This window comes from Oncorhynchus gorbuscha, unplaced genomic scaffold, assembly GCF_021184085.1.
Source record: "Oncorhynchus gorbuscha isolate QuinsamMale2020 ecotype Even-year unplaced genomic scaffold, OgorEven_v1.0 Un_scaffold_141:::fragment_3, whole genome shotgun sequence".
Lineage (NCBI taxonomy): Eukaryota > Metazoa > Chordata > Actinopteri > Salmoniformes > Salmonidae > Oncorhynchus > Oncorhynchus gorbuscha.
Window position 1 is genome coordinate 692,501 of NW_025744684.1, and position 12,945 is coordinate 705,445.

Genomic DNA, 12,945 nt, shown 5'->3' on the forward strand with positions numbered 1-12,945 from the left:
GGCTTTATAAACTAAAATAGTGCAATGCACCGATCTACCAGACCTCAAAGAGGGTCAGCCTACTTTCATCAATGCACCGATCTACGAGACCTCAAAGAGGGCCAGCCTACTTACATCAATGCACCAATCTACGAGACCTCATAGAGGGCCAGCCTACTTACATCAATGCACCGATCTACGAGACCTCAAAGAGGGCCAGCCTACTTACATCAATGCACCAATCTACGAGACCTCATAGAGGGCCAGCCTACTTACATCAATGCATCGATCTACCAGACCTCATAGAGGGCCAGCCTACTTACATCAATGCACCGATCTACGAGACCTCAAAGAGGGCCAGCCTACTTACATCAATGCACCGAGACCTCAAAAAGGGCCAGCCTACTTTCATCAATGCATCGATCTACCAGACCTCATAGAGGGCCAGCCTACTTTCATCAATGCACAGATCTACGAGACCCGAGGGCCAGACTACTTTCACCAATGCACCGATCTACGAGACCTCAGAGGCCCAGCCTACTTTCTGATGCAGAAAGCAGTGATGTGTACTGAACCTGTCACCCTGTGTCTTTGTGTCTGTGACACAGACACAGAGAGAGAGAGAGAGAGAGAGAGAGAGAGAGAGAGAGAGAGAGAGAGAGAGAGAGAGAGAGAGAGAGAGAGAGAGACAACTTCCCCTCATTAGTGAAAGACCATTGGTCAGCAGAGTGTGAGGGCCAGATAGAGAGAGCTTGAGAGAAGGGAAGAGAGGGAGAGAGAAGTGGAAAGAGCTGACAGAGAAACAGTGAGAGGGAGTAAAAGAGAAAAAGGGAGAAAGCTGAGCAAGAGAGAGATGGCAGGATGGAGAGCGAGAGAGAGAGAGAGAGAGATGGCAGGATGGAGAGCGAGAGAGAGAGAGAGATGGCAGGATGGAGAGCGAGAGAGAGAGAGATGGCAGGATGGAGAGCGAGAGAGAGAGAGAGATGGCAGGATGGAGAGCGAGAGAGAGAGAGATGGCAGGATGGAGAGCGAGAGAGAGAGAGAGAGATGGCAGGATGGAGAGCGAGAGAGAGAGAGAGATGGCAGGATGGAGAGCGAGAGAGAGAGAGAGATGGCAGGATGGATAGCGAGAGAGAGAGAGAGATGGCAGGATGGAGAGCGAGAGAGAGAGAGAGATGGCAGGATGGATAGCGAGAGAGAGAGAGAGAGAGAGAGAGAGAGAGATGGCAGGATGGAGAGCGAGAGAGAGAGAGAGAGATGGCAGGATGGAGAGCGAGAGAAATAGCCCCGTTTTAATGTCTCTGCATGCACCATGAAGGACATGCTACCTACCGTACCTGTAGACTTCCAAACATTGCCCTAACACTAGTTAGCACAGGCTCGCGAAACTACCTCTTAACTTATGAACAGCTTCTAACCTGCTTATGAACAGCTTATAACCTGCTTATGAACGGCTTATAAACTATTGTTCCCGAGGGAATAAGCAGCCTATAAGCAGTATTACCAACCAAGTATTCATAATCAAAGATAGGCCTACAGCACTGCCACTAACAGGTTTCCCCAGATCAAAGCTTCGTGAGGAAGACATTAGGGACTAATTAAACAGCTCTTAAAGACATGCTCCGGTACTTTGGTGACTAGTAAGTATTTTTGAAACCTCCCGCTTTGGCCTGGATGTGTCGATATGTAGTTCACCCATGCATAATCTATGATCGGAATTACTGTCTTACCTCAATGAGGCACGAAACTGCTCGTTTGAAAGTGACTATTTTCTGGAAGCTGTGCTGCGTCATTTTCCCTACATTTCCCCCGCATGGGCCAGACCCCTAGCAATTTCAGTTCCAGCCAATGAGATTCAGCTCCTCGTAATTTGAGTGACAGCTAGCAAGAATCACACACAGCAGAGTGAAAGAGAGAGCAATGATGTGGTGCACATACAGTATCTGCACATATGTGATGTAGTACACTATTTTCGGGGACCACTTTTGGCTCATGGGTGCTACTTTCAGAACAACTTGCTAATAAGTATACAAAAATAACAGAGAATCCCTTTAATCATACAAAATGCCGTCTAGTACTACTGGCTATTATACTATCACTGTAACGGCGTTCGTTTGTCGAAAGAGAGTCGGACCAAAATGCAGCGTGGTTGTTACTCATGTTCTTTAATGAATGATCGCGATACATGAAATAACTTATAAATATACAAAACAACAAACGGAACGTGAAAACCTATACAGCCTGTCTGGTGAACAACTACACAGAGACAGGAACAATCACCCACGAAATACACAGTGAAACCCCGGCTACCTAAATATGGTTCCCAATCAGAGACAACGAGAATCACCTGACTCTGATTGAGAACCGCCTCAGGCAGCCAAACCTATACAACAACCCTACTCAGCCGCAATCCCAATGCCTACAAAAAAAAAACAATATGAAACACAACATTTTAAACCCATGTCACACCCTGGCCTGACCAAATATATAACAAAAACACAAAATACTATGACCAAGGCGTGACAATCACATGCAGAAATCATGACATAGAGAGAAAGGGGATTTATCGCAGTAGATACAGAGAATGTTGGTGATAGGTCAAAGGTTATACTCACTGGTTCAGTTCAACATCCAAGATGAACTGCTCACCAAACGCGTCCACCTGGAAGCTGGCTTGGGCCACGTGGTTCCCCTGTGAATAAAAAAAATTCAGAAACGTTGTACAATCATCTCTATTCCATTGAGTGCTGAAAAAGCTTTTACAAAACAACTAACAATATACATACTGTACATGAACTTTAAGCAAAGGAAGACATTCTGAGAGACAGGGGAGCTGTGATTGAAGCTGAACTAGACCCAGACATTCTGAGAGACATCGATGATATTAACCATGCAAATCTGTGAAACTCACACCCTCCCACCTCCCCCTGTACTCACACCCTCCCACCTCCCCCTGTACTCACACCCTCCCATCTCCTCCTGTACTCACACCCTCCCACCTCCCCCTGTACTCACACCCTCCTACCTCCCCCTGTACTCACACCCTCCCACCTCCCCTGTATTCCCACCCTCCCACCTCCCCCTGTACTCACACCCTCCCACCTCCCCCTGTACTCACACCCTCCCACCTCCCCCTGTACTCACACCCTCCCACCTCCCCCTGTACTCACACCCTCCCACCTCCCCTGTACTCACACCCTCCCACCTCCCCCTGTACTCACACCCTCCCACCTCCCCCTGTATTCACTCTCCCACCTCCCCCTGTATTCACACCCTCCCACCTCCCCCTGTACTCACACCCTCCCACCTCCCCTGTACTCACACCCTCCCACCTCCCCCAGTATTCACACCCTCCCACCTCCCCCTGTACTCACACCCTCCCACCTCCCCCTGTATTCACTCTCCCACCTCCCCTGTATTCACACCCTCCCACCTCCCCTGTATTCACACCCTCCCACCTCCCCCTGTACTCACACCCTCCCACCTCCCCCAGTATTCACACCCTCCCACCTCCCCCTGTACTCACACCCTCCCACCTCCCCATGTACTCTCACACCCACCTACCCTCCCTGCTGGCTCATCCAGAACATCCAGAAATTATTGATTTGGTTGAGGGGGAAGGTCTAATACATCGCTAGCTCTGGGCACATATGGCGCATGGTCTATTACAGGCCCCAGGGGAAATGAGGACTTCCCACTATTGTTCCTGTGTAACTCTGAGGGAGTCCCCAGCTAGTTTAATACAGGACTAACCCCTCCCCCAGACATGGCCCACGGGCCTGAGTTCTCCTGGACCAGATTTCCCAGTTTGACTGGGCCGAGCCGAGGCACCGAGACCATCAGCGACTCCTGTTACATTGATTAGTGCATCATAGCAAGACCTAACTCCACTGATGGAGCTAGGGGCCTACCAGGTAGTGCTGTTATCCTACTACAACACAGACAGCCTTACACACACACACACACACACGCAAACGCACACACAACTGATGGCTATGGGCCCATGACTATAAGTGCTTTTCTTCCACAGAACCGCTTAAACAGCACTCAGCTGAGCTCTTCTCAAAGCTCCTCTTTTAAAAATGTGTACAGTAGGTTACGCCTTTAACTGAAAATAGTAGACTCAACGCAAGTCCATAAACAGTTATTTTTGTGTGTAATACGTTTAAGAATGATTTGACAGGTTCCTTTCAGATGTTATGATACCGAGCTAAAAACAGCCGATATCAGAGCATAATCAGACAATATGACGCTGAGAATGCAGGCTGTGTGACGAAGTGGCTGATTTGAGGTCAGTTTAAAACTCTCTCTGGGGATGACAAGAAACTCAAAGACTGATCAGATCAAATGAAGATTCTATCATATCTCTTTCTCTCTCTTTGTGGGGCAGTATAATATCACCTGGAGTCACCTGATGCAGTTGTGCTGTAAATAGTGACAAAAAGATGAGGCAGTGTTTCCCCCAATAACTTTCTTTTAGGCGGCACAATAATCTTTTTTGAAGACAAATGAAGCCAAACCAGTTGATCAGTATCTGGCACACATGTTCCAGTCCCAAGTTAACTGTTCTAATAAGCTCATGTTCCTTATTAGAGCTCAACATATAGAACACCAGTGAGGTCATATAAACAATCAATGACAGATGTGTCCAATTAGCTTGGTTATCATGGCTAGCCTGGTTCTCTCTCACTTGGAGTGAGATACAAAGGGTTAACACCTCCCCTGCCTGCCTCAATCTGCAGCCCTTTACCTGACCCTGTGGGAGCCCCGAGCAGGCTAGCCTTTAGACTAGCATAGCCTCTGGAACTATAAACCCATAATAGGTTAGCATCCAGGGGCAGATTGGCCATTTGGCAAATGCCAGATAGTTTTTTGCGCAATTTCTCCATTATTCTGGCTGGCCCCCCTACTAAGATGGGCCTGCCTGGTTTTCTGATAGGCTGAGCTGAGGTCATGTTAACTCACATTCAAAGTCAAACGCAGTATGAGCACACGGAACTGCTCCGACCTTGTCATTATACTAGTAAACAAACTGAAAGGGTGCATATAAACGGAGAAAGGGCACATTCTACATTGTCACCTCACTCAAAACGTACTAAAACCACAATTTGGTCAAACTATAAAGTGCATTATCCTCATGATTCCTGTAATGAAAGTGTCTGCCCTTGTGCCTGTGCTCTCGATGTCCCTCTGCTCAGGCTGAAATTTCAGGCGGTCTTTTCAAACAGCTCTTGCACTAAAAGGGCACTATCATCATTTTCACAGTATTTTTCCAACTTCATAGTGTGGAAATATATATAAAACACGGACAAATCACATGTGTTGACTGCACTGGAGCAACTCGATTTTAGATAAAAGGAAGGAATAATGGAATAAAAATCTGTTTATGTTTATAACGTGTACATTTCAGAGGTAGAGAGCCTTATGATTGTATCTGAGTATCCAGACTAGGTCTTCACATCAAACAGATCATTTAGTAGCCAAAGCAACCACCCAGCTAGTGAACTGTAAAGGATGCCAACCAGATAGAGAGCAGATGCTCTTTAACCATCCAAGAAGCAGTGTGTCTCAGACATCGGGCCATGTGGGTTACGGGCGAATCCATTGTAAGGGCACAAACCAATCATTAGGTCCGCTCACCTTTATAATAATAAGAACCTCTCTTACTATAAAAGGAAAACAACATATTTGACCCAATTAAACATGTATGGATGTTATAGGCCTATGTATCTATTCATTCTAATGCATAGGCTTCATCCCCATGTGTTTCATGCATGGGCTCTTTTTCTGATCAGGCCTGAGCCTGTCTTTGTGTATGTATGTGCATAGAAACCCCACAATATACACCAGGCTATCATTATTTTTCTCAATGAAAAGACACTGCCTACGCTTTTAAATGTGGCGAAATTGGATAGACTATATTTCTGTAAATAGACCACTAGTCAAAAGAACTAGCTTGTTATAGGTGAAAATGTGATCTTGCCGAATTCTCTGTGAAATGCGTAAAAAGGAGATGATTCAACAAAAAACATAAACAACATGAGAATAGCGAGATGTCTCCAATAGCAACGAGTACCAAAGGCATTTGTCTCTGCACATAGCGGAGCTCCATCGCCACCGTCACCATAACAAATAACACCACCACTGTGTAGGCTACCTGTGTGGGGCTGGAACTGGCTCTAGTCCTGGTGCTGATGACATCGTGGGTGATTTGACTGTGGTTGTGCATGCTGTAGAGCAGACGGAGAGGGACCGTGTCCTCCTTCCAGGCGAACCTGCTCGCATCACGAACAGCCTTCGCCTGCGACAAGGCGTCTCCTGCACAGGGAGGAAACAGCGATGTTTAAGATTGCGATAGCTATCCTGGCGCAAAGAAACACAGCTACAAGCGCCTATACCAAAACATACATCAATGTGAAATAGCACTGTAATGGTTTTGGAATATATTTCCTCAAATAGTTTTAATGAACAATAGACCGATTCCCTTTCATAAGGTTACATTAAATGCAAATGTTAGACGTTGTTTACGTTGGGGATTCAGGCTCCCTCTCTGGCAGCATAATAACATGGAATGTGGAACGTGTTATTGGTGATGCTGTTGCCATTCGGATCTATTCCAATAAAATACATAGCAATATTTGTTGTCATAAATACATTACCATTTCGAGGTATATGATTTCTGGAATGAACGAGGCACATCAGTCCATAGACGCACAAAAGGGAAATCCACCATCGCCGATACATCGTCATCAGTTCTTCTTCATCGAATGGACAAAAAAAGGGACAAATAAAAGCGCTATCCTAAAACGGATTTGGGCACCTCTCTCTTCGCTAGAGGAGGTTCGGGGTTGAGAAGCACAGATGAACGCGCGCGCTGGTCGTCTGCTTAGCGCAGTCTCTTGTGCTGGTGGCCATCGGGGTGCTCTTGCTGCCCCTGCATTGAGACGCTCACGCTGCTGTTTCTACCGCTAGAACGTGTAAAGAATTGCTATTCTCTTATGCAAGTGATCAGCCTACTGCTAAATGCATGGCTACAACTCACAGTAAAGGATGTGAGGCCCCCTACAGGATAACTCACGCACACACACCCCCATCCAGCACACACACAGTCCCCTTTAGCTGAACGGATGTGACGGCGGGATTCGAGAGTGACGGACGGCCCAGCTGAGCCAATGGCGGAAGACTACAGACGGACGGCCCAGCTGAGCCAATGGCGGAAGACTACAGACGGACGGCCCAGCTGAGCCAATGGCGGAAGACTACAGACGGACGGCCCAGCTGAGCCAATGGCGGAAGACTACAGACGGACGGCCCAGCTGAACCAATCAAAAGATCCGATCTCCCAGGATCAACCTACTTTCTGTTTTGTATAAATTGTATTGTAACGGTTCACTCTTTCTCTTTTTCCTGCTGTTCTGTGCGAGCGAATGGGAGAGCCGTATATACGTGTACCAGATATTCTCACTCTGAATAAATCTGTCGCTTGTCGTACAATCTACCACCTTGTCTGAATCGATCCTTAACCGGCTCACCCTTCTACATATCCTTTTATCAACAAACGCCAAGTGCATCTGAGCGCGCTGAGTCTCTATGGACAGAGCGGAGAAGGAGGAGAGGTAAGAGGAGAGGAGTGGGGACACATTAAAGCACATCAATATCCAGTAGCTCACTGCAGAAGCGCCTCATGCGTAAACATGCGAGGAGAACAGCGATTGCCGAGATGGGATGTCGGGAACTGTAGTGTGCACGCTCCATCTCCATACAGACCTAGACTACCTTCTGACCGCTTCTGCGCATAATCAAGGGCACAATCACTGAAGGGCACGGTCAAGATAAACCAACTGTAATACTGTTATGTTGTGTAACAACAGCCCATCATGCTCTTTCTAGACTATATTCTCAGTTGCTGTATAATTAGCCCAACCCACAGCCAGATGACGCTATTATTCCTTTTACGTAATCTGCGTCCACCTGTTATGTGCCCAGCCGTCTGTCTATACACTGGTGTCCCCCTGTGACCGGCTCATACATGAAACATCCTCCGTTCAGGCTGCAAAGGCATCAGTTTCGGTTTAATAACTGCCTTTCGGTCTAAAAAAAACGTGAAAATATAAGTACTATTTGAATAAAATACAATTTTCCACTACCATGCTAGAGTGGCTAATGCTACTTCCTGATGTTGCCATGGATAAACTACTGTAAGCAGGTCCCCTACAAGCATGATTTCACACCAGAAATCATCACAACTTGATCATGTATTAAACCCCTTTAGGCCTAAAGCACATTTTAGGCGCAATCCAGAGGTAATAACATTCAAGATTCTCTGGTCTGATGAAACCAAGATGAACCTGTTTGGCCTGAACGCCAAGTCACGTCTGGAGGAAAACTGGCACCATCCCTACAGTGAAGCATGGTGGTGGCAGCATCATACTGTGGGGATGTTTTTCAGAGGCAGGGACTGGGAGACTAGTCAGGATTGAGGGAAAGAGGAACAAAGCAAAGTACAGAGAGAACCTTGTGGCCAGATGTAAGCCACTTCTCAGTAAAAGGTAGTAGCCAGCCCGCTTGGAGCCAAAAGGCACCTAAAGGACTCTCCGACCATGAGAAACAAGATTCTCTGGTCTGCTGAAACCAAGATTGAACTCTTTGGCATGACTAGTCAGGATCGAGGGAAAGATTAACCTAGAAAATTACAGAGATCCTTGATGAAAAGCGCTCTGGACCAGGTTAGGACCGCAGACTGGGTCGAAGGTTCACCTTCCAACAGAACAGCAACCCTAAGCACACAGCCAAGACAATGCATGAGTGGCTTCAGGACAAGTCTATTAATGTTCTTTGAGTGGCCAAGACAGAGCCTGGACTTGAACCCGATCGAACATCCATGGAGAGACCTGAAAATAGCTGTGCAGCGACGCGCTCCATTCAACCTGACAGAGCTTGAGAGGATCTGCAGAGAAGAATGGGAGAAACTCCCCAAATACAGGTGTGCCAAGTTCGTAGTGTCATACCCAAGAAGACTCGAGACTGTATTTGCTGCCAAAGGTGCTTCAACAAAGTACTGAGTAAAGGGTCTGTATACGTTTTTTAAATACATTTGCAAAAATGTCTAAAAACAGTTTTTGCTTTGTCATTATGAGTGTGTAGATTGAGGAGGAAAAAAATATATTTAATACATTTTAGAATAAGGCTATAACTTAACAAAAAATGGAAAAAGTCAAGGGGTCTGAATACATTCCAAGTGCATTGTATGGCTAGCCCCATATCCTCCTCAACATCACTTCCACCTGCTCTCATTACCTATTGATTGCTCATTGTCAGCAAATAATCCTTGCCTCTGTTCAGGCATGTGTAGATAGGGCTCTACCTGTGCAGAGCACATGCCCCTTCCAGTCTCTAAAGTACACTTTTCCATGGTGGTATAATTTCCCCCAAAAATGTGTTTAAAAAATACAATAAATATGTAATTGTTTTAATCCCACTGAACTCGAATTCGCACCTATTTTCCCAAACCAAAAATGTGTGCGTCTTGATTGTTGACCAATGACCAGCAGCGTTGCATGGGTAAAATCACTGGGGAAGCCTCCACTATTCCAGCACCATTTCAACTTCAACATCATCAAATCACCTTTGCTTAGTCTAATACACTGACAACTAAAAGATACCAAAAACGATTTAGTCCAATCAACAAGGCTAAATACATGTACATACATGCATGCTCTTTCATGCAAGTTGAAAAACATGTTGACTCACTCTACTTGTAGAGAAATGCCAATGCCATCCTCTATTTGACGAAATGGTCTATCACTCTGTCATACAGTACATGCTTTTATCTTTTGGTGTCCTGGGCTACCTGGCTAAAAGGCCTGCTAGCTAGTTTAACTTTAATTCATGGACAACGTTAGCTATTTAACATTCGTGTTCTACATCTAGCTACATATTGAACTTCCATCCTCTCAGGCCAGGGGCACAACAATGTATAAATTAATGGTTGGATCAGAATCGCCGTTCTAATCATTGTAAAGTACAGAGAATTAAGTAAAAACACAACTCCAAATCCATATCTGTCAAGAGAATTAAGTTCTCAGTGTTCATAAACCCAATTGAATTGATTACTCATCCTGATATCCAGAATTTGTAGGAAACTGGTTGGAATGAATCAGACAGAGGCCCAGCTACAATTGTCAGGAATATTTATTTAGAGAGCTCTGCCTATCATTTCCGGTACATTGGTCTATATACCTCACATTTCGTCATAAATGTCCCTCCTCCTCTCAGATACAATGGCAACATAGTTGACAAGTCTTCTCCTACTCATAAATATTCTGCCACCTGTTAAACGATCTACTACAAGCCCAAGGTCTCTCCCCTCCCTTGGTGGGGATAGAATGTCCTGTAAGGAACACAGTATTCCAGCCGGTCTGACGATAGCTCCATTTGTTTCTAACAAGGAACAGAAAGTCCTTGTTCTAATTCTTGACTAAAACTACACACATTACATTTAGTGTTATGATTCTAATAAGATTCATACAATCATACAGTGACAGGGTAGTATTCTGTCAGTTATAGTTCTATGTTAAATGTATACATCATTTAGTCATTATTCATAAAAAATCCCATACCACTATCTCCATCCATGGCTAATTTAGGGAAGTGCCCATTATAGCTAGCTGGCAACTGGACGACAACAACAACGAGATGCAACAATTTAAGTTTTTCAATGATGTATGCTCTCAATGGGATTTGATACTAGTGAAGCCAAAACCCAGTATGCTCTCAATGGGATTTGATACTAGTGAAGCCAAAACCCAGTATGCTCTCAATGGGATTTGATACTAGTGAAGCCAAAACCCAGTATGCTCTCAATGGGATTTGATACTAGTGAAGCCAAAACCCAAGCTGGCTTCCCTTGACACTTTTTTTTCTGTTGGTGCGCCAGGACCATTCAATTAAGCTCGCTCAGTTTAGCTCAATGCTGATATACTTTTTCTGTCAAGGGAGGCCTGACAGAAGGTTAAATAAAGGTTAAATTTAAAAATTAAAAAATGTAAATGCTCATTGTCTTCCCTTGCCTTCAATGCTTCGGCGGCAACAATGTCATCCTCATTTGGAAAATTATGATGGAAAATTGTGAAACACAGAGACGAAAGATAAATGATTTAGTTTTAAAAAATTTGTTCCTTGGTAAAAAAATAATAATAATTTAAAAAAATTGGGAGTGGCCTGGCTTCCCTTGGCATTCATAAATACACTCCACTGCCAATGACCAGTCATCAGCATTGTTGGGCAAAGGTGGTATGGGTTAAACTAAGCTTATGTTTAGGGTAGGGATGTCCCAAGGATTACAAATAGCCCTAGCCCATCCAGATTAGTGGCCAGAAAGACAGTCTTGCCTGGAAAAAAACAGAGTAGGCCTACATTAATCATCCATATAAAATACAGTTCAGCAATCAACTACTGACTCATCATTGCCAGAACAACAGGCTACCTGGTGATGTGGTCTTATTTCAGAAATTGCCAGTAGCCACCCAAACTTGACCTATGTCTAAAGAAGCTGTAACATCGATATTATGACTTCAACATTATGGGTGTCACGTTCGTTATAGCGATGAGACCAAGGTGCAGCGTGATTTGAATACATCTTCTGATGCAGGAAGAACACTGAATGAACTATACAAAAACACCAAAACGAAGGAGAAGCTATACGATAATAGTGCTGACACAGGCAACTAAACAGACAATAATCCACGAAATACCCAAGGAATATGGCTGCCTCAATATGGTTCCCAATCAGAGACAACGATAAACAGCTGCCTCTAATTGAGAACCAATCTAGGCAACCATAGACATACATAACACCTAGACTAGTGAAGAAACATAGACATACAAAACCCCTAGACAGGAAAAAATACATACATCACCCATGTCACACCCTGACCTAACCAAAATAATAAAGAAAACAAAGAATACTAAGGTCAGGGTGTGACAATGGATTGAAGATGTAACATATTCTGGCAAATTGTTATGAATTTTATGAATAATGACTGGACAATGTATACATTTAACTATAACTATTTGAATTCTATCCTGTTTCTTATTATATCTGATTATGCCATGCCATGCCATTTAGCAGACGCTTTTATCCAAAGCGACTTACAGTCATGTGTGCATACATTCTACATATGGGTGGTCCCGGGGATCGAACCCACTACCCTGGCGTAATAATGTTAGTTCCTAAGAAAGAGGTTATGTAGCATGGACAAGGGGTATTGGAAATGATAACCATTGTGGAAGAAGGAATGTGTGTGTGTGTGCCTAAAGTAAGCAAAGAGAATCCTTAACCTATGTTTGAAACGACTCAGCTATAACTCTGTGGATATAAAATAAGACAGCGAGAGCCCCTCCAGGTTTTCCATATCTGGAACTGAACTGTCAGTCTGTAACCGCAGAGCAGATTGTTTTTATTTAGCACATACCCCCCGAAAGGTCTGTGCACGGCCCTGCCTGTTTACAGCCCAGACGCCAAGTTTAAATTGCATCTCATATTCAGTCCCCAATCACCAGCGCCACATAGCAACTCCCATTTGACCTGTGCATTCATTTTAAAGAAATGAGGGAGAACAAGAGTACTATGCTAAATACAGGCACACAAATAAGGAAAGTCTAGAAAACCGATGCATTTCTCCTTCAGTTATGCTGAGGTGAATTCTAGATGCATTCAGTACATGAGAAGGTGCAAACACTTCTTTATTACTGTTACGGAGGGAAAAAAGAAGTAATCCCTCTCGCCTTGTCTCAGAGTCTCTCTGTGTTGGTGGCTGTATAAGAGGACAATGTGCTTTATGACAAGTTAGCCTTGAGGGAGTCCTCTCCTTTGTGTAAGACAGCTTGTCCCTTTAAGATTTAGATGCACTATTGTAAAGTGACTGTTCCACTGGATGTCATAAGGTGAATGCACCAATTTGTAAG

General features: G+C 44.6%; 1 protein-coding gene across 1 annotated transcript in view; it reads right to left on the reverse strand.

Annotated features, from left to right (window-relative positions):
• Positions 1 to 7,018, reverse strand: part of LOC124017002 (disintegrin and metalloproteinase domain-containing protein 22-like) — a 116,970-nt gene extending 109,952 nt beyond the window's left edge. The window contains exons 1-3 of the mRNA XM_046332334.1: positions 6,639 to 7,018; positions 6,137 to 6,297; positions 2,595 to 2,671 (exon numbers count right to left, since the gene is read on the reverse strand). Of these exons, the coding sequence (XP_046188290.1) occupies positions 2,595 to 2,671; positions 6,137 to 6,297; positions 6,639 to 6,729 (329 nt within the window). The 5' untranslated portion in view covers positions 6,730 to 7,018. The remainder of the gene's footprint in view (positions 1 to 2,594; positions 2,672 to 6,136; positions 6,298 to 6,638) is intronic.
• Positions 7,019 to 12,945: the final 5,927 nt, after the last annotated feature.